Source organism: Squalius cephalus, assembly GCF_949319135.1.
Source record: "Squalius cephalus genome assembly, chromosome: 2".
Lineage (NCBI taxonomy): Eukaryota > Metazoa > Chordata > Actinopteri > Cypriniformes > Leuciscidae > Squalius > Squalius cephalus.
Window position 1 is genome coordinate 49971205 of NC_137123.1, and position 22642 is coordinate 49993846.

General features: G+C 38.0%; 3 protein-coding genes across 8 annotated transcripts in view; 1 reads left to right on the plus strand and 2 right to left on the minus strand.

The window, feature by feature from the left end:
• On the plus strand, positions 1-3753 carry grhprb (glyoxylate reductase/hydroxypyruvate reductase b). Its single transcript, XM_079847665.1, has 9 exons — positions 1-174; positions 1430-1560; positions 1638-1710; positions 1791-1907; positions 1984-2072; positions 2175-2279; positions 2369-2504; positions 2983-3113; positions 3196-3753. The coding sequence occupies exons 1-9, from the start codon at positions 23-25 to the stop codon at positions 3315-3317; spliced, it is 1056 nt and encodes a 351-aa protein (XP_079703791.1). The 5' UTR covers positions 1-22; the 3' UTR covers positions 3318-3753.
• A 493-nt stretch (positions 3754-4246) lies between these two features.
• zbtb5 (zinc finger and BTB domain containing 5) lies at positions 4247-17318 on the minus strand. 2 transcript variants are annotated; one of them, XM_079853054.1, is made up of 3 exons: positions 17087-17318; positions 13662-14747; positions 4247-11071 (listed from the first exon to the last, which is right to left on the minus strand). In XM_079853054.1, the coding sequence occupies exons 2-3, from the start codon at positions 14742-14744 to the stop codon at positions 10037-10039; spliced, it is 2118 nt and encodes a 705-aa protein (XP_079709180.1). In that variant the 5' UTR covers positions 14745-14747; positions 17087-17318; the 3' UTR covers positions 4247-10036. The 2 variants fall into 2 exon arrangements, with proteins under 2 accessions (XP_079709180.1, XP_079709179.1); XM_079853053.1 differs by having other exon boundaries at positions 17113-17316.
• Positions 17319-19916: 2598 nt separating this feature from the next.
• fnip2 (folliculin interacting protein 2) overlaps positions 19917-22642 on the minus strand; it is a 29989-nt gene continuing 27263 nt past the window's right edge. For all 5 annotated transcript variants that reach the window (XM_079847673.1, XM_079847671.1, XM_079847670.1 and 2 more), the window contains one exon: positions 19917-22243. In XM_079847673.1, the coding sequence (XP_079703799.1) occupies positions 22165-22243 (79 nt within the window). In that variant the 3' untranslated portion in view covers positions 19917-22164. The remainder of the gene's footprint in view (positions 22244-22642) is intronic.

Genomic DNA, 22642 nt, shown 5'->3' on the forward strand with positions numbered 1-22642 from the left:
GCATTGATTGCCATTGTTCGTAATGTGGTGCAGTAGAACAGCGCTCGGGAGACTGCGGAAGATCGCCCCGTGTACCGTCACCGGATTTCATCGCGCGATGTCCACGTTACCCAAAGTTTATGTGACGCGCAAGGTGCCGCCGGACGGACTGGACATTCTCCGCAAATCCGGACAGTAGGTTGAAGCAGTCAGTCACCACATATAGGCCTATAAAATCTGTTTTTAACTCCACTGTTATCGTTTGCGTAAAATCTGGCCCCAAAGTTGATAAATAATACAACATTTGAAATCGCCTATTGATTGAGCAAAACAACGTCAAACATGGATTTTTGACTGATTAAAATGGATAGCCTAACACAACACGTCAGGTTTCATTTAGTTAACTACATTAGTGAACATAAGCTAACAATAAACAATAGCCTAAAGTATACTTATACAGCATTTATTAATCTTAGTTAATGTTAGATTCAACATTTACTAATACATTTCAATTTAGATCAGTTTGAACCTATTTGAACTTTTAATTAACATTCACAAAGGTTAATATGGTATGAATTGCTCATTGCTGTTATGTTACTTCATGCACTGACAAATATCAAATTAGACCTTATTGTAAGGTGTTACCAATAGCTATAGCAAAAAATAAAAGTGCGGGTGCGGGTTACACTTTAACATTGTTTTTCCTGGTTGAAATCGAATTCTCTTCACAAGGACCGCTCTGTTTCAAGTTGGTCCAACAGAAATCGACTTGTTTTGATAGTGACTTTTGTGTGAGCTGTGTTTCTTATATCGCTAACCTATTAACCATAGAAAATGGACATTTTTGCCCACGAAATCTCAACTTAAGTGTTTTTGAGTGGCCTTTTTGAGAGTATCTTTGGCCCCAACATGAAGGTGCTTTTTTACACCCATTCACGTATTTGGAGTTACTGAAAAACTAGTGATCATCTTGAATAAAAAGTTATACCCTATTCATTTCATTCATTATAGCAGGCCTATATTTGGACACAGCCAAGTTTAGCCTACTAAAGCAGTAATGGGTACATATTTTCCAAACCAAAGGCTTGTTCAACATGTGCCAACTGGAACCTCTGCTCAGCTGAAGATAACCGAGGGAGAAAAAGTTAATGAAAAACTTTTTTTGACCGACTGAGCATTCTCATTCTGAACATTAGTCATCTGGGTCTCATTTCTATACAGATTTTAAAACGATAAATCAAGAAATCAAGAAATCAAAAATCAAGAGTCAAGAAAACAAAAACAGTGTCTTTTGACGATCTGTCATTTCAGTCTGTTTAACTTTGATTTGAGAATTTTGTTTCCTGTTTTGATCGATTTATGGAGATTTAATCGAGCCAAATATGCAAATCATTGAACTGCTCTCTTCTTACTTTCTCACTGATCATAACCTTCTACCCACACAATATAGAGTGCAGTTTGAGATGTGGGACTCTGATGACCCTGTGCCCCGAGTGGAGCTGCTGAACAAGGTCAAAGGTTGCGACGGAATACTGTGTGTACTCACAGAGAAGATTGACGCACAGCTATTGGACGCTGCAGGTTAGCTTGCAATGCATGATCATTAGGTTGAGACAAAAGCAGACAAATTCAGTGACGTGTGTGTCTCAATAATGCAGGCCCGAATCTAAAAGTCCTCAGCACCATGTCAGTGGGCTTTGATCATCTTTCTCTGGATGAACTCAAGAAAAGGTCAGTTGTGCAGGTCAAATTTAGAGATGAATTTCTTGAAGCGAGCATTAGCATGTTTACGTGGGCTTGTGTGTTTCCAGGGGAATCCGTGTGGGATATACTCCTGAGGTACTGACTGACGCTGTGGCTGAACTGACTGTTGCCCTGTTACTCGCTACATCCAGAAGACTCATTGAGGCCACACATGAGGCTAAAACGTACTAAAACTAACAGCACTCACACATTTGCTTGCCAATCATGCACTGATCCATATTGATTTATACTTGCGTTTAGGGGCGGCTGGGGAACTTGGAGAACTTTATGGCTGTGCGGTCATGAACTAGCAAACAGCACAGTTGGCATATTGGGACTTGGGAGGATTGGTAAGGAATAGGGTGGCCTTATGACTATATTCAATTATTTTCATTTATTAGTTGAGGGTGTTGGTTAAATTGAGGTTGTGTGGTGTGTATATGTGTGTATAGGTGTGGCTATCGCCGAGCGTCTGAAGCCGTTTAAGGTGAAGAAGTTCATCTACACAGATGTGGAGCCAAGACCTGAGCTCGCAAATATGATAGAGGCAGAATATGGTGGGATGATCTCAGAACCTTCACAGAACCTTCATGAGAGTTTAGGTTACTAGGTAGCAAACAAATGAACTGTATGTGTGTGTGATCAGTCTCTTTAGATGAGCTGGCCAAGGAGTCTGATTTCCTGGCCATATGCTGTGCTCTGACTCCAGAGACTCATGGGATTTGCAATTGGAATCTCTTCTCCAAGATGAAGAAAAACGCCATCTTCATCAACACAAGCAGGTAATCCTAATACATCCTTTCTAGTGATGGGTCATTCATGAACGATCCGTTCATTAAGACTCGGAAGTGCCGCTGGCAAAACCAGCAATGCAAGTTTGATAGGTGGCGCCCCGCCTAATCTCGCGAGAATCATGGCAGAGATGACGAAGAAAACGAAGAAAGCGCGGTCGGAAGAGTGCAGAGACGGCTCTGCGTGAGTGGTATTTACGACAGTAACGTTAAATACAAGTACTCCACAGCGACTCTAGGGGTCGCTGTTTGAGAAAAACGGAAACAGCATAGTGTGCCTTTAATGCACCCTGTATGAAGACATACATCACTGCCAATTTTGGAATACTAACCTAAAAAAAAAAAGCATCAAAATTCATGTTTATATATAATTTTTAAGCATTCACTTCAAAGTAACACCCATGGCTCTCAGCAACATATTGTCAACAAGGCCCTTGACTGCATGACTCTGATTGTTGTTATTGTAAAGAGGGGGAGTGGTCAATCAGGAGGATCTGTATGAAGCCTTGTCCACCGGTCTGATTGCTGGAGCCGGCCTGGATGTGACCACACCTGAACCGCTGCCCACTCACCATCCTCTTTTCACACTCAAAAACTGTGGTAAGCATGCATGTATGAATTTTATTGAAGTATTTGATGCAGGTCTTCTCTGAAAGTATCCTGTTTATGTTTGTATTTGCAGTCATTCTTCCCCACATTGCCAGTGCTTCCTATACGACACGAAACTCCATGTCTGCTCTTGCTGCCAATAACCTGCTGGCCGGACTCAGAGGAGAACCCATGCCTAAAGAACTTAAACTGTAGAATGAGACGCCATAGAACTAGTTAAGGGAATAGTTCTTTTCGAAATGAAAATTGTCTTTATTTACTCACCTTCCTGTTGTTCCAAACCTGTATGCTGTTGTTTTTCCATGGCACGGAAAAAGAGAATTTGTGAAAAATCTTCACATAGCTCTTTTCTACACAAGAGTTCACAGTGACCACAGCTCCAAAAAAAGAAAAATTAATTACTTTCATATTAAAGCCAAGAACCGATAAATGGCCTATATTAATATTCTATATTATTTTGTCTAAGTGAATTAAAAATAAAATAAATGTAATTATTTTAAATGCTTGAGTGAATTTTTGGCATCACAACTTTGAGGTACAGTACAAAAATAAATGCATATTCATTTTGAGATTTGCTGAAAACTAGGTTTAACTGTATTGACTGTTAGTGTTGATCTATTGCGTTAAATGTAAAAAAATAAAAATAAATATAAACATATTTACCAATATATATATAAATATATATATATATTAGGGCTGTCAAACGATTAATCGCATCCAAAATAAAAGTTTGTTTTTACATAATATATGTGTGTGTATGGTGTATAATTATTTTCTATATATAAATACACACACATGCATGTATATATTTAAGAAATATTTGCATGTATATACTGTGTATATATATTTATATTATATATAATTTATATTATATATAAATATTTTATATATAAATAACACATTTTTCTTAAATATATATGCATGTGTGTGTATTTATATATAGAAAATAATTATACTCCATACACACACATATATTATGTAAACACAAACTTTTATTTTGGATGCAATTAATCGCGATTAATCGTTTGACAGCCCTAATATATATATATATATATACACTCACCTAAAGGATTATTAGGAACACCATACTAATACTGTTTGACCCCCTTTCACCTTCAGAACTGCCTTAATTCTACATGGCATTGATTCAACAAGGTGCTGAAAGCATTCTTTAGAAATGTTGGCCCATATTGATAGGATGATGATGGAGATTTGTGGGATGCACATCCAGGGCACGAAGCTCCCGTTCCACCACATCCCAAAGATGCTCTATTGGGTTGAGATCTGGTGACTGTGGGGGCCATTTTAGTACAGTGAACTCATTGTCATGTTCAAGAAACCAATTTGAAATGATTCGAGCTTTGTGACATGGTGCATTATCCTGCTGGAAGTAGCCATCAGAGGATGGGTACATGGTGGTCATAAAGGGATGGACATGGTCAGAAACAATGCTCAGGTAGGCCGTGGCATTTAAACGATGCCCAACTGGCACTAAGGGGCCTAAAGTGTGCCAAGAAAACATCCCCCACACCATTACACCACCACCACCAGCCTGCACAGTGGTAACAAGGCATGATGGATCCATGTTCTCATTCTGTTTACACCAAATTCTGACTCCCATCTGAATGTCTCAACAGAAATCGAGATTCATCAGACCAGGCAACATTTTTCCAGTCTTCAACTGTCCAATTTTGGTGAGCTTGTGCAAATTGTAGCCTCTTTTTCCTATTTGTAGTAGAGATGAGTGGTACCCGGTGGGGTCTTCTGCTGTTGTATCCCATCCGCCTCAAGGTTGTGCGTGTTGCGGCTTCACAAATGCTTTGCTGCATACCTCAGTTGTAACGAGTGGTTATTTCAGTCAAAGTTGCTCTTCTATCAGCTTGAATCAGTCGGCCCATTCTCCTCTGACCTCTAGCATCAACAAGGCATTTTCGCCCACAGGACTGCCGCATACTGGATGTTTTTCCCTTTTCACACCATTCTTTGTAAACCCTAGAAATGGTTGTGCGTGAAAATCCCAGTAACTGAGCAGATTGTGAAATACTCAGACCGGCCCGTCTGGCATCAACAACCATGCCACGCTCAAAATTGCTTAAATCACCTTTCTTTCCCATTCTGACATTCAGTTTGGAGTTCAGGAGATTGTCTTGACCAGGACCACACCCCTAAATGCATTGAAGCAACTGCCATGTGATTGGTTGATTAGATAATTGCATTAATGAGAAATTGAACAGGTGTTCCTAATAATCCTTTAGGTGAGTGTGTATATACTGTACATACACACACGTCATTTTGGGTGAACTATTCCTTTAAATTTGTTTGTTTTCTAACATCAAAAGCCCAGTGTTTGTGAGTACACAGACAAGGTTCACAGTCTGAGATCAATGATCTACAAAGAGCAAACTCAGAAGGTCCATGCAAGTCTTTAGGTCCTTGAATATGTTGCAAGTTTAGAACTCTAAGTCTTCCCTCTTCAAACTGGACAAAAACAAACACATTAATAAAAAGAGGTCTGGCATTCTTCATGATTTTATTTATTTAATTCTTTCTTTTTTAAACAGTAGAAAAAAAAGGAGTGCTCTAACAACTTGTGATTAATAGCCATTACACAAACTCACATAAATTCCTTCACTTTTGGCATCTCTAGATCTGAAAAAACAACACAAGGCAGTTGTTTTACTTCCATTGTGATTCAGTTAATTTAAAGAAACAGTCCTCTATGACTTATGTAACAGTTAACACATGATATGTGGATACATTTAAGGTCATCTGCTTTGTGATGATTAATGTGTAAACTGAGTTTACTTTAAACAGGCTTTGAATTTCTGATATCCCAAGTATATTTTGTTGATTATACTAGAAATGTTGTAACAGAACTGTTTCATAAACACACGTTATAACCTTCATGTAAAAAACAAACAAACACAATTTCAATAATCCGAAAAAAAAAGTACAATAATTTATAGACTTAAACGTCTCCATTTTGTTTTAGATTAATGTGCAGTCTTCGATAAGGGGTTAGGTTATGATTTTCCATATTCAGAACTTTTGAGTTCATCCAATCAAACAAGATTTCATATAGGTGCAATATTTACCATGAAAGCAAAGGCATCACTATAGTCAAATAACAGATGGCATAAATAAAATGCAAAAAATCTACAGTAAGATAGCTTATTTACAGGTTGGAATGTGTTTATAAAAGCAGCTTTTAAATCTTAACGGTTATACTTAGTTTGAGTATTTAAGGACTCCTCTCAGTACAGTATCAAACACATGACAGAAGACAACAATCCGCACAAAATACTAAGACAAGACCATCATATAATATTAACTCTAACAGTACCCATAAACAACCACTAATACAATGACTGAACATCTATTTTCATTTACAGCAAATTACGGATCATTTTTAAAATTCTATATGATTACTTACTCCACAAACCATAAAACATTAAAGCCTTAAAGACTGAAGGTGCAATTTTTACATAAAAGTTGTATTTTCTTTCACTAACATTCTCTCTTCTGCACTGGAAGGTCAAAAGAGGCACTTGAATGTATTAAAGGGGTGATGAACTGAGAAATCAAATTTTGCTTGAGCTTTTATAAGAGGTCATCATACAATAAGAATATCCTGTAAGTTTCAGAACTGAAAACCTCCTTGTTAGTCCAATAAAAGCTTTTATTGACACCAGGCACAGCGAATGACAGACTATGATGTCAAAGGGTATCAAACACTGATCTATATAATGTCATTCTATATAGATCAGTGGTATCAAACACCGCCTCCGCAGAAGATGATCAACGCCTACTTCAACACTGCCTGTTTAGCCCCGCCCACCGATTCGCACATTACATGTAACTCATTGTTATCCAATCATAGCAGTGGGCGTTTACTTCCAAGTCTTCAATGCGGCACGCCCATAAAAAAAAAAGAGCGTTTCAGGAGCTAGGCTCAAAACCAGGTTAGAAAATAGCCTATTACTTATTCATTTTGATGTTTTTGAATGTAAAAACCAAGCGAACGTCATAAGTTGACCTCAGACAACAATATAAAAAAAAATGTAAAAATGCCAGTTCATGACCCCTTTAATATCCTTTTCTAAAGTGACACCCTTGACTAATAGCTACCACTTGATTTTGCTCAAATTCTTCAATATGAATTTAATCACCAAGCATGTGCTTGAGCGAATATGAAAAGTGTGTACCCATAAACATTGTAGTCTACTATTCTCTCAGTACTAATAGCAGTTTGAGCCACAGAGGCATCAATGTAAGCTTTACCAGAAGCAAAACAGGCTGAAAGTCCATCTATGCAATACACAGCCTTTATCAATATAAGAACATCCAAATACAACAGAAAAAGGCACAAATACACAGTGCTATAAGTCAAAACGTTTCTACGCATAATGACTGTGGTCCATAGAAAACACCAGATAGTGTTTAATCATAAGGTGTTAGTATAAGTTAGGTGTTTATTAGTTTAGGGAGATCTGGGCAACAAGGATCTCAATCAATTTTGCTTTATTTCCACCTATGGTCATCCTTACTTGTTTCAGCTTCTTAAAGCTTTACTTCTTACAGCCTACTTCTTGTTGCCTTATAATAGAAGGCATTTTATTTGAACTTTTAACAGTAAAAGTGTACCAGTAGTGTTTCTGGTAGGCTACACATCTCATAAACCATTTGCTACATATTAGCTGTGTTCCAAGATCTAGCAAGCTTACAACCTAGACAACATTATAAGGCTTTATAGGCAGTTTCTCAGTGTGAAGGCTGGTGATTTTGGCCAAATTCTAAAGCAGAATCGCATGTATCCCACACAACGAAGGCAATACCAGAATGCATTGCATCAAGCTCACTGAGGGAGAAAATGCATCCAAAATGGTGCATGATTATAAATATCCTTAAAGTACTGATTAAAATATTTTAAAAATACTACTTAGCAACATTTAAACATCAAACCAAGATGATGCACTCTACTATGAATGTGAGAAAGTGCAACACTATGATGGAAGAAGTCCCAGCCAATCAGCATTTGGTAAAGTCATTGCATCACTGCAACTGCTGTTAGAAGCTCCAGTGGACATAGTCCACAGTCAGTGTCCTGAGACACGCTTAGGACAGCACATGTGCACTGGTTGGACCAACCTGAAATTTTTTGAAACTTTTTTTTAGCACCATTTAAGCATAAGATAAAAAATTTGGACAGCTCATAAGAGATTTGAATTATGTTATTTAAATGTGAGAGGGTCAAGCAGTTTTGAGGTTCCAGGATTTCTCCATTCAAGTAGACAGAACTTGGTCTTGGATACCATAAGCTGATAGCTGCCAAATATAGCCGCCGAATGAAATGGCTTTCCTTAAAAGGGACTTGACGTCAAACTCCATTGGAATCAACTGTAAGCTATACAGAGCCCCTAATGGGGAAATTGAAATGGAAGGAGAAATTATATTTCAGTGCTTTTGCGTTAGCCCATGCAAAAAGTCTTAAGCTCTAAAACTGCATTCTCTTGTAAAAGGTTTCTGTTTGTCCGAGAAACTTTGCGTTAGTGGACACAAAAGCATTGAAATGTAAGTTTGCAAGCAAATGGAAAGTTGCTAAAAAAGAAATATTTTTCCCTCCTATCTCAAATTTTTTCCCGTCACCATGTCCTTTATTGCATTACATTGCGGAGCTCCTAAGGTAGAGATGGGCAACTCTGGACCTGAAAGGCCAGTTCCCTGCAGAGTTTAGCTCCTTCATCCCAATCAAAAAATCTAACCTAAGTCTTCAGGATTACTAGAAAATTACAGGCAGGTTTGTTTGATAAGAGATAGAGCTAAACTCTGCCAGGCAGTGGCCCTCCAGGACCGGAGCTGCTCATCTCTACCTTAGGAGCTCCGTAATGTTAAGCATTATGTGTGCCGCACAAAGCAACTGCCTATGTTCCGATGTGAGCTTCCGTTTCGGTTAGGATACTGCCTTACTGCCAGGCAGCTCGCTTGGTTTTGGAACAGAGCTTAAGCAGTGGTTCTCATCTTTTTACCAATTTTCAACAAGGCCACCTATTAAAGCTGATATGTACTTCTAAAGTAATAAAATAAAGTAAAAAATATGATGAAGTTTAATGTTTATTTTAAGTATCTTTAACATTTAAGTCAAGATTGTTAATGTAACTCAATTTAAATAATTTTAAGACTTTGGGTTCCCCGGAAGTTTGCGAATTCACCTAGTGGGCCCCGGCTCCCTGGTTGAGAACCACTGGCCTAAAGGTACACTGAAGCAAAAATACCTCAACAAGACAGCTGACAATACAACACTAACTTCCATAGAGGGACTGAAACTCAAAAAGCTTTTGATCATCATGATCCAGGATTCAGCTACTAAGGTTCTGTCTGACATCTGCTTGCAATGCTTGAAGCAGACCTCTCCATCACCATTCTTTTAAAAACATATCACAGTGAAACCTAAAGGGATAGTACACACAAAAAATGAACTAAACCTGTATGACTTACTTTCTTCTGCCGAACACAAAAGATGAGATTTTGAAGAACGATTCAACTGTATTTGTCCATTAAAATTAAAACATTACACCATACTGACATTTATTGTATGGACCAAAAAGAAAAACTCATACACACTACCTTTAAAAAAAAAAATCTGTGTTCTGCAGAAGAAAGAAAGTCAGGTCAGAAACAAGATTTTGGGGTGAGCTATCCATTTAATTTGTACCATCAATGGCATGTTAATTGAAAGCATGCTAAGAACATACAACAGTGTTGAAAAACACTTTTTTTTTAAAAAAAAGGTACTAAAGCTACTATAATGGTGGATGTGAGATTATGGTGTACAGGTCTGCCCATACAGTAGAGAAACTGACTGGTGGCCGGTCATCCTTGTATGGCGTCTTTGGAGTGCGTGTGAATGTGATGAATTAGAGCAGGGCATTAGCCATTTCACTGCTCTGCCATCGTAAGCAGGTTGTTTTCGAGTGCTTGTACAAGTGACTGGACTGACTAAAGCGTTTGCCGCATTTCAGACAGGCATACGGGCGCTCTCCCGTATGAACTCTGATGTGTTTCTTGCAGTCCGTCAGAGTGAGGAACGTCTTACAGCAGATCTTGCAGGCATACTTCCTGGCGCCTTCCACCACTAGCACGTTGTGCTCGGAAAGCGCCTTTTTACACTTTGACAGAACATCTGCAGAGGCTCTTGTCAACTGGGGTAGAGGGTTCAAGTTGGAGCTGCCACCATTTTGACCTACATTGACAGATCCCTCAAAGTTTACTCCATTAAGAAGCATTGAGGAGGAGGAAGAGGACGAGGAAGCAACGTCAAGTTGCTGAGGGCCATCCGTAAGCGTTAAAGCACCTCCTGGTGGAACTTTGGGAGCGATGCGCCGGTATGAGTGGCACCCTGCAGCGCCACCCCTGGATGAACGAGGGAAGGTCTGTAATCCCAAAATGTTGCGCTGGAACTCGAGCGCAAGCTGGTCCACAGATCCACCACGGGACGCCGTTAATGAAGTGGATGATGCCATTCCATCATGCAGTGGCCGCAGAAAGAGGGACTCTGGCTGCAAGTCAGAGCAGACCTGAGCCTCGCCTGGAAGATGCAGAGAGGAAGATGCAGTGTTGATGGAATCAGTAGGAAGGAAGTAGCGTGCAGAATCGTGGTCTGCTTGAAACTCTCCGGTTGTAGTGTTGGGAACATTGTCAACACTATGGGTATGGTTAGATGACGCCAATCTGCCAGCAAAGGTCTTTGTGCTGAGGAAACTGGAGATATGTAATCCAGAGGAGGACTCCAGAGCTTCACTGCAGGTGAGCTCCTCTCTTCTTCCTCTGTCTTCTCCTGCTCCTAATCCCTTGTTTCCTTTAATCAGTAGCTCAGAGCTGGGCTGGGGATCGGAGAAGCTGCGCTCACTGCCCTCTGGACTCAGCTCCAGCTTTTCTCCAACTGGCTCCACCTGAGGAAACATCACATTCTTACCAAGTACTAACTACTTACTAATACTAAATATTCACAAAGTACTAGCCTAGTACTTACAAAATATTTACAAAGTCCATCTTAGTAACACCCCCTGGCAACTATTTTTGTATGTAGGCAATATGCATAGAAGCTCATATCTACTTAAATGCCTATAAGCTGTCAATAACAATAACTGTTTCAATAATATATTTTGAAGCAGGAATAAAATGGAACAAGTGATTAATTTTGCTTCTTTTGTTCACGAAAAATCAATAATTTTTAAAACAATTATATTGTAAAATATTGTTATTATTAACTGTTTTCTATTTTAATACATTTTAAAATGTAATTTATTTTTGTGATGGCATTGGCAAAGCTGAATTTTCAGATTCAGTCTTCAATGTGACAATGTTTCTTATTATCAATGCTGAAAACAGTAGTGCTGGTTATTTTTTGTTTGAACTTTGTCTTTACTGTGACTTTTGATCAATTTAATGTGTGCTTACTAAATAAAGGTATTCAACTTTCAAAAAGAAAAAAATCTTTCTGACCTTAAACTTTTGAATGGAAGTGTATATACAGGGTTCATACACATTTTAACCAATACTTTTCCATGACTTTTCCATGACTTTTCCATGACTTTTCGGCACATTTCCATGACTATGTATTCCTGAAAATGTCAGTCGACATTATAAGAATAAAAATTTGTGTTAAAATTTACCCTCAAAATTAATACCGTACATTAGGGGTGCGCAATATTGACAAAAATATGTCTCGATATTTTCAAAATTTTGTTGATAATAATTAGATGATATTTTACTGATTGTGTTTTTGTACTGGTATCCTGGCCGGTTTAGGCCTGTTGTTGACAGCAGACTCACGAAGATATTCATATTTTTTATATTCTATGCAGTGATCAGTTCACAGCAGTGACCGAAATTAACATTTTTATTAAGGGGCAAAATTTGCCACCGAAAACTGATTTCCAGGGGTATTTTCACCTATATATGGACATTTTTTCTAAACGTATTTAGAGGTATGCATCACCTTTTATGTCAAATTCTAACATTCAAATTAAATTATATTAGAATAACACAGTACTAATGTCAAATTAAATCATTAAATTAAAATCCATCCTTGCAGTGCAGAGGTGAGACAGAAGCGGCATCAAAACTGGCATTAGCCTACTATATTTATACTTCATTTACAATTGCATAAATAAAGCTATTCAATATTTAAATGATTTATAATTTTAACTTTTTAATTAAAGGATACTTTAAACATGAAACTAAAACCACCAGTAGGTGGCGGCAAGTCTTAATAAGCGAGTTATTGGAGTCATTTATTCAACCGATTCGTTCAAACGGCTGATTCATTCAGAAAAACAAGTGATTGTTCATTGAATCGTTAAAATGATTCGTTCAAAACGCGGATTTCATTAAATAAATAAATAAATAATCGATGTCTGTTGGACTACGACTTATGAAATTCTCGTCGGCGATATAAAGTGAAAATTGACAATATTGTGTCCAAAAAGTAACTCGCAATGTTAACTTTATTGTTAATTTAACTGTTGTATAAAATAAATAGCACATTTGCAATTGTGCAAAGGAAAACGGCACTCTTGCTCATGTGATATTCTAATATAACAACATAATATGATATAAATATAAGACAAAAACTCATTTGGGGGCATCTATAACTGCACTGACACATCACGCAGTGAAAGCAAGCATGAGAGACAAACGCGATGTCAGCTCGCACTCGCAGTGCCTCGTACATAGTTAAAACAATGATTACAATATCATCATAGTTCATAGACAATATCGCACACACTCCTAATATAGAATGAACTCACAATTGAACTGACATTTACTCGTTTTCTTCTCTCCTCTCGCGTGCAGGAGACAGACGTAGGCTAATATTCTGCGTATCGTTTCACATGCGGCCAGAGCAGCAATGCTCTTTCCGCTACATTCTCGACCCACCGGTGCTTGCAAAACTTTAGCATGCTCGTGCCACTTTCCTGCCATTTCAATTAAATTTCTGTCAGCACCGACTTCGCCTCAGCAACATCGCAACAAGTGAATCGGAAGTGAACTGAACGTTATGCCGCCCGAAATAAGGACGTTAAGACAACGCGAAATATTTTTTTTATTAAACAGTTTTTGTATTAATCACATATTATGCTGTGTTAAAAAAAAAAAAAAATCCATGACTTTTCCAAAACTTTCTGGGTCTTTTTATTTTTCCAAAACCTTTCCAGGCCTGGAATTTGCATTTTTCAAATTTCATAACTTTTCCAGGTTTTTTCAAAACGTACGAACCCTGTATATATATATTTTTCAGGAACAATATATGAAAAACAAAACAAGTGACAGCATTTCCTTTTTGAAAATGGTTATAAATCTACAATGAATATTAATTTTCTAAAATGAAAAGGCATGCAGTTTGATTCATGGGGAAATTCAGGAACCAAAATACTAACTTAGCTGGGACAATTTGGAAAAACCCACAAATCATGTGTGCCTAAAATCCAGTAACAAAATATGTTACAGTCCCACAAGCTTAATATCAAAAGCAATTACCTGGTCACTCCCTTCAGCCTGAGAGGTAACATCGCTAGTCTCATCAACAGCCTCGGGAGAACTCAGCGGCTCACTCTTCACCACGACTTGCATGTGCTGCTGCTCCTCTTCTTCCTCACCTCCATTCTTTATCTTTATCCCCTCGCTATGGTGATGGCTCGCATCAGGGTACTCCTCTTTACGCGGCAGCAGCAACGTTTTTTCCGGTCCTGCTCCCCTGCCTCCATCTGACTGGCTGGGAAGTTGCATGTCTTCATGGTTCAGTCCCCTTCTGTACTCATCTTGCTCTAGTAAACCTCCCCCATCCCCAGGAATGATCCCAGCGACGACCTCATCCACCATCTTACTGTGGGAATCTGGAGACAGAAGCTCCTCTCCACCCTCTCGGCCCTCCGATACCCCCACCTGTGAGGAGATTCGCGGCCTCCCCCGCTCAGGAGCGGTCAGGGTCATGGGCTGTTTGCGCTTTAGGAAACGGCGTGTCGGGTGAGAAGAACCATGCTGATCCACCAACCCGCTACCGCACCCTGATCCCGTTCTCCTCCCGGTCCCTGTTCCCCCATCTTCAGCCCCACTCAGGGCAGAACTGACCAAGCTCAAACCGAGCTGCTGCAGCAGAAATGAGCGCTGGAGATGCGAGTTCGCAGCCGCTGCTGCTTGTTGCTGCTCAGCGTGATGCTGCCCACCACGGTCTGCCGGAGGAGACATGGGCAGTGTGCGAGTCGTAAGGTAGTGTTTACAGGCTTTCACCACAGCGTTTAGATGCAGATGAGAAGCAGCCAACAGGACATCCATAACGTTACTCTCTCCTAGCATCAGCGTGGATGTGTACATCATGTCCATGAGAGCAGCAAATGCTTCAGCTGTCACCACCTCGGAGTCCAGGTGGATCATCCTCGTGCTGGCGTCTCCCTCGGCAGCAGTAAACAGGGCTCTGAAATGCGTACTGCAGGCGGAAAGCACGGCGCGGTGGGCCTTGAAATGACGGCTGCCTACCATGATCACACAGTCACACAGCTGTCCATGCAGCCGCTGGTAGTTCAGCTGCTGGAAGATCTGCTCAAAGTGCCCTGGGAAATCCATGACCTGAAAACAAATAAGGAATAGATAAGGAAGAGGAACGTTAAGATGAGGAACTATTTAATGCTAAAACAATACAGACTAGGGATGTGACGGTGAGGAAATTTTCCCACAGGTTAACTGACGTGTGACAACACTGGTAACACCGGTATCACCGGGAGGGAGGAGGAAGTGGGAGATTTTCCCTCTTTTCCACCTTACTTTTAAATCACCTATGAATGCCTGTGCACATTTTACTGCCGCCATTGTCTTGTCAGGCAACGTTCAGTTTTTAATGGTAGTGTCTGTTCTCTAACTGAGCTAAATGATTTTTATTACTACAGTATAAATATCAAAATGATGATTTGCCGCAGTGGGCAACTGATGTTATTATCAGTGTGCAGCTAAACACTGTTTAACACCGGCAACACCGATTATCGCAGCAAGCCTAATACAGACTACACTGTAAATACATTTTTACATTAATACAGTACATTTTTGAAATTGTAAATAAAACAGGACTACAGTAGTGCTTCACAAGAAAGTGCTATTTTAGCATTTTTGTGTCAAAACTTCACGTTTAATTCAATGTGTTACTTGCCATTTCTTTTTAATAGGGCTGTCAAATGATTAATCGCGATTAATCGCATCCAAAATAAAAGTTTGTTTACATAATATATGTGTGTGTACGGTGTATAATTATTTTCTATACACACATGCATGTATATATTTAAGAAATATTTGCATGTATATACTGTGTATATATAGGCTATTTATATTATATATAATTTATATTATATATAAATATTTTATATATAAATAGCACATTTTTCTTAAATATATATGCATGTGTGTGTATTTATATATAGAAAATAATTATACTCCATACACACACATATATTATGTAAACAAACTTTTATTTTGGATGCGATTAATCGCGATTAATCATTTGACAGCCCTAAACTTTTTAATTATTTGTGAAATATTACTAGCAATTTCTGAGTGAAAATTGTTTCTACACTACAATTTTTCTGTGTAGATGTAATCCATCTTACAGAATCAAACTTTTAAGGGTTTGTGGACTAAAGTGCTAACACAAAGAGTGAGTAGAAAGAAAAGAAAAAACATTAACATGGAATCCTTTTGATTTGGTTTATTCATATTGGTTTATTTTTGGTTTTCTACAGACATTTCTACAGATAATATAAAATGAAAATGATAATTGTTAATACGCAAGGAAACACATACTTCAAAATAATATTAAATAAAGAATTAAATTATAATCAATATAGTAAAACCAACATTAGACAATAAATCAAATAATCTTATATTTTATACATGCAACAAACACCAACTCATTTCCTGTCCTGTGGTAGAAAACACACTAAATCTGATCAAACCACATCATACAGTAAATAGTAAATGACTCAAAACAACCTTCTCAAACAACCAATGGTTTACTGCAACATTATTTAGTTTAACTAACCACACTCCTTATTCTCCTAAAAAGGAGAAGAGAAAACCACAACCATAACAGTCTGGATTAGTGTCCTATAGTAAATGATAACGAGTTCTGAAATGAATTTAAAAGGTAAGCGGATGATGGTGTATGAGACATGTTTGATTATGTAAAAGTGTCTGAAGCAGATGAAGCAATCACTTAATTTAACAATTTTGTATATAAATATAACAAATTTTGTCACAACTACTAATTAAGTGAGATTGTCTAACCTGACTGCATGTGCTTTTTGGTTATTATTTGTAAACAAATAATGAACAATATCAATCTACATTAAACCCATCATACATTATAATGGGACCACCTTATTAATCACATTAACAATCAACGTAAGACTCTTTCAGAATCTGTCTGCTATCTTGTATAATTTCGACGTTTTAAAACTGGTAGTTGCCAACACCGTTATGGTAGTAACAATAACTGTACTATGGTTGGTAACCATGGTAAATTCTGTAAGTGGTAAAGTTATCTGCTCATCGTTGACCATCATCAGTAGTTTCCGTTAAACTAGCCTAAATCAGAGAAGAGCAAATAATTTGAGGTCAAAACTCTAGTCTGTTGCAAAAATGTAATTTACATCCTTTTAAAACATAAAGTCAGGTTAACACAAGAAATCCGCGTGTAACGTTAACTTACTGCAAAATAAGACAAAGAACGACTTTTATGTCAAGATTGACTGGGTGTCCTATAAACACACATTTTATGTGCTAACAGGAAAAAAGGAAACCGATTCAGATGCGATCAAATTGATAGCAGCTGATTGTTTAAATGGTGCAATTAATAAATTAAGCTAACGTTAGTTGTGTTGGAGGATAGATGCTACTCTGTTAGCTGCTAGCTCAGTTGCCTCACATAGTACTGAAACACACTTACTTTTCACGTCTATCTCATGCGTTTTCAGAGAGTCCGGGTTTGTCCTCTGTTACCATCCAAAAATACATGCAAAAACTGCCCATGATAGTAAGGGGAGGCATTGGCCTATGGAGTTAGACATAATAAAGACAGGTCAGGGGAGACCGCATCAGCTGCCCAGGCGCGTCTTCATATCTGGGAATGAGAAGAACACTCATTGCGCCACCCACTGTACTGGAGAGTGTATGAGTAGCGCGCGTGTGAATTTTGAAAGGGATAGTTTACCAAATATGAAAATTCTGTCACCATTTACTCACCCTCATGCAGTTTCATACCTGTATGACTTTCTGCCTTCCGCAAGAAGATATTTTGAAGAATGTTGGCAACCAGTTTTGGCACTGACTTGCATAGCCTACACAAAAACACATTTCTAAAAATATCTTGATGTTCCACAGAAGTCAGTCAGTCAGTCATATACTACATACTGAAGTGCCTGATTCAGTCATAAACTCCTAATTCACACTGTCATTATTTATGAATGATGTTGAAATTTCATATGTGAGTCTTTTTAGGCTATGGTAACATGCAAAAAAGTATTGTTTACATAAAGAATTGTGAAGTATATCATTAGGAACTAATACCAAGCTAAACTTTGTTGGCTTCACATACATGATGTGAATCTCCTGTTCCACCACATGCCAGCAAACACATTTACGCTGTGACACGTTGCGTGCACAACATTGTGACAACGCTGTAACAACCTTCACCACACAATGTATTTATAGCAACCTTTTGGCCATGTTGATAAAACGTTGTTAGAAGGTTGGCTACGTTGTGCCAACGTTCTGTGTTTGCTGGGATAGGCACAAGGGCCCTGAATGGTGGTTTAATGTCAACATTGTGACAACGCTGTAACAACCTTCACCCCACAACGTATAGCAACCTTTTGGCTATGTTGTTAAAACGTTGTTAGAAGGTTGGGTACGTTGTGCCAACATTCTGTGTTTGCTGGGATCCCAAAGGATCCTCTATTCTTGGATTGAGATCTGGTGTGGAAGCTGTTTGGCATAGCCTGTAGTGAAGTCATTGTCATGTTCAAGAAACCAGTTTGAGATGATTTGAGCTTTGTGAAATGGTGCGTTATTCTGCTGGATGTAGTCATCAGAATATGGGTATTCTGTGGTCATAAAGGGATGGACATGGTCAGCAACAATACTCAGGTAGGCTGTGGCGTTTAAACGATGCTCAAATGCTAGGGGCCCAAAGTGTGCCAAGAAAACACCCCTCACACCATTAACACCACCAGCCAGCCTAAACTATTGATACAAGGCAGGATGGATCCATGCTTTCATGTTGTTTAAGCCAAATGCTGACCCTAGATAATCTGAACGTTGCAGCAGAAATCGAGACTCATCAGACCAGGCAACTTTTTTCCAGTCTTCTATTGTCCAATTTTGGTGAGCATATGTGAATTGTAGCCTCATTTTCCTGTTCTTAGCTGTATATGCAATGTTTATATGCTAGTCATGTGAAAAAGAAAGGACACCCTATTAAATTCTATGGGTTTATGTATCTGGACATTAAAAAATAAATCTGGTCCTTGGCAGATCTTAAATGATGTAAATACGACCTCAGATGAACAACAACACATGACATATTACACTGTCTCACTATTTATTTAACAAAAACGAGGCCAAAATGGAAAAGCCATGGGTGACAAACTAAGTACACCCTTACTGCTCCCATAGGAATTAAGAGGGTAGTAGCAGTCAAGCGCTGCTAATCAAATATATTTGATTAACTAATCATCACCAAGTGTGATCATAAGTTTTGGCTGGTCTGGAGCATTCAGGTCAGGTATGTTAACACAATGCCAAGCAGGAAAGACATCAACGATCTTAGAGAAGCAATTGTTGCTGCCATCATTCCGAGAAGGGTTATACAGCCATTTCCAAACAATTTGTAGTACATTATTCTACAGTAAGATTACAGTACTACAGTATTCTAGAGTCAAATGTGAGCCCATCTGTCCGACAGCTAAAGCTTGGCTGAAATTGGGTCAAGCAACAAGACAGTGATCCCAAGCACACCAGCAAATCCACAACAGAATGGCTGAAAATGAAAAGAATCAAGGTGTTGCACTGACCAAGTCAAAGACCAGAGACCTCAACCCGATTGAAATTCTGTGGCGGGACCTTACGAGAGCTGTGTATAAATAAATGGCGCAAACCTCAATGAACTGAAGCAACGTTGTAAAGAACAGCGGGCCAAAATTACTCTAACAATGCGAGAGATACTGTACTTTCATACAGAAAACAAATCCTTCAGCTTATTGCTGTTAAAAGTGGCTTTACAAGCAATTGAGTCATAGGTTGTTCTTAGTTTGTTACCCATGGCTTTTCCATTTTGGCTTTATTGTTCTTAAATAAATAATGACACGGGTGTAATATGTCATTTGTTGTTGTTGTTCATCTGACCAGATTCAATCATTCAATCATGTTCAATCATCAAAACCAGATGATTTTTATGTTCTGATACGTAAAACCATAAAATGCTAAAGGGTGTCCTTACTTTTTCACATGACTGTATATGCAAATATTTATAGATACAGATACATAATGTTTTAAAAATTAACCAAATTGTCTGTTTGGTTAATGTGATGGTATGATTAGTAATATGATTAGTGCACGAGTGAAGTAAAAGATATAAAAACACTGATCAAAACAATATCAAGAAAACTTAAACATCTCTATATAAGTTCATAGGCTGCTGTCATACACAATTTTAAACCGGACCATGCAAAAGAAGATATATAACTACAAAATGCAGAATTTCTGGCAATTTGTTTATTCACTAATTCAGTTCTTGGCAATATCATATTGTCACAGACAAAATACTCAACCACATTCAACCTGGAGTATAAACACCATGCAGGGAACAGACCAAAAGTAAAACAAGAGACTACTGAAAGTATAGCAAAACCTTAGTGTTCAAAGTTCCAACCTCAACAAAACTATTGTAAACAAAGCAAGACAAATTTACATTTACTTTCAGTACAGAAATTCACTAAAGACGTTTGCACATGTAATGTTTTTATCCAAAATGCAGCTTTTAAGTGTATACTCACTGAAGATATAAGTACACTGCATTCTTGATGTGTGAAACTGACTGATCAAACTCATTCATTCAGATCAGGACACTTTCAGATCTTTTATTTGAGGTAGAGTATTTTGTGAAAATATAAAAAATAATCATCTTTTTCTAACTCTTTAAAATGGAACAATAAACAACAATAAAAAAAAAGAAGTATTTTTTTAATTTCTTGTCACAAACTACTATTGGGGTTCTATTGCTATGACATTTATGTCTTTCAGTGCAAAACACCACTGAAAGAAATATAAAGCATTCTCAAGGACAGAGCGTAAACATGTGCTTTAGTAAGCCTTTGACTCAATAGTAGCACCAGATTAATACTGTAATCCACAATCTGTGGACTGTCCAGTAATTAACATTAACACAATTTAATATCACACCCACTTTTTCCATTATGTAAACATCCTCTCATCTTTCAAAGATTGAGGCACACACACAGTTTTCTGCAGAATATGGACTATGATAAATACTTCAATTGCAGATTAAACGAAACGTAAGATCACACTGAGTAGAAAACTATGAAAACTGATTGATTTGGTCAAATTCCAAAACAAGAAACTAAACGCTGCTATGACTTACATTGTCAATAATTATTCAGGAACAAACTGATGCTTTTCTTGAATGAAATTTCAGAGATTCATTTTAAATGTCCTTTTTATGCTTTCAGAGTTGTGTGCTTGGTTGGAATTTAAGGGTTTAAAAGGACAGCTCACCCAAAACTGAAAATCCTGCAATTTTATATTCACCCTCATGTTGTTCCAAACCTGTATGGCTGACTGACTTTTTTTCTGTAAAACAAAAAAGGTGACATTTTAGGATAATCCTGGCTATTCTTTTCCATGCGATGACAGTCTTTTAGGACTGTCAAGCTCCAAAAAAGTCAAAAAGTTCAGAAAATGAGAGCATAGAATATAATATAATTGTATGGACCACCTAATATTTTAATGGTATTTTTTTGGTCATTTTGCTGCAGTCCCCATCTTATTTCACTTTTATTATATGGAAAAGAATCATCCTTCAAAAATAAAAAAAAGTCTGTCCTGCAAATTTGGAATGACATGAGGGTAAGTAAATTGACAGAAGTTTTATTTTTGGGTGAACTATTTCTTTCAAGATTAGCCGTGTCTCAGGAATGCTACAAAATGTGGCTCCTGATGTAAACTAATGTGCTTCACAGAGAGACCATACATTTTATAGTTATGCTTTCATCCTTAGAGGGATATTCTATCAAAAAAAATAAAAAATTCTGTCATCATTTACTCACTTTCATGTTGTTCCAAACCTGTATGACGACTTGTCTTCTGCCGAACACAAAATAAGATATTTTGAAGAACATTGATGGATAACCAAACAGTTTTGGCTTCCGTTGACTTCAATTGTACTTTAAAATATCTTGCATACAGGTTTGGAATGATATGAAAGTGAGAAAATAATGACAATTTTAATTTTTGGGAGGACTATCCCTAAATACACTATTGTGCATTCAGATATACTGTAGCGCTAGCAATAATAGTACGGAAGGATCAAATGTATTGATGCTTGTCCATATTCTTGCTCTTAGAGATGTTTTCCATAAATAATCTTTGCAGTATCCAGTCTTTCCTTTCATATAAAAACTTAAAAAGACACCAGATAAAAAAAAATGGAGAGCATTAACAAGTGTCCCTGTGTGGTGCCCGTTTCAGTCTATAGATAGTTAGTTAGATGCACACTCGTACGTACATACACACACTGTCAGATGGACAAACAAGGCATTCTGATTGGTATTTTAAGGCTGGGTGTAGGCTCCGAATGGTTGTCGAACACAGTGCATCTTGATTGGTGTGGTTATCTGATAATGATCAGATTCTTACTGGTCCATGCAGAACAGGAACACATTCTGATTGGTCCTTTATGTGAAATAAATCTTGCTTGGTCTATTTAAAGGAGGATCTGAGCCACATAGGGCGAGTGTGTGCTGGCCACTGCTGTAAGCAATGGAATGTCACTGGACTCAATTCTGGGGGGAAAATAATAATAAATTCATATGACATTATGCAGTTTTATTTTCACAATGTCTGCATTTAGAATATCATTATGCATGACTTAAGTGTAGGATTAGTGACGATTGCTGTGTTCACGCCATGTCGTAATTGCCGTAGTCTCCAGATGACAACACGCGACATTCAATTCGGAGCTGTTCACGTCCTCGGACTGGAAATTATGCGTTTGTATGGCAACACTAAAGGGAAAGGGAGCACGTCGCTCACGTCGCTATTGTCACTTGCTTGCGTTGCTCACGTTGACTCTGTAAGAGCCCTATCAATGCCTAAATGAAACTGCAGCAGTCATGTGGTACAGGGGTCACATGGAACATGTAGGAGCTGCTCTCTGAAAATTCCCATCTTCCAAGCTGTAA

Bases quoted from the DNA above. Each gene is read 5' to 3' on its own strand.
- grhprb (XM_079847665.1), top strand. From the start codon at position 23: ATGTGGTGCAGTAGAACAGCGCTCGGGAGACTGCGGAAGATCGCCCCG. The intron at 1,561-1,637 runs GTTAGCTTGCAA...TCAATAATGCAG, and splicing joins ACAGCTATTGGACGCTGCAG to GCCCGAATCTAAAAGTCCTC. The intron at 2,073-2,174 runs GTAAGGAATAGG...ATGTGTGTATAG, and splicing joins ATTGGGACTTGGGAGGATTG to GTGTGGCTATCGCCGAGCGT.
- zbtb5 (XM_079853054.1), bottom strand. From the start codon at position 14,744: ATGGATTTCCCAGGGCACTTTGAGCAGATCTTCCAGCAGCTGAACTAC. The intron at 11,072-13,661 runs GTAATTGCTTTT...ATGTTTCCTCAG, and splicing joins AGGCTGAAGGGAGTGACCAG to GTGGAGCCAGTTGGAGAAAA.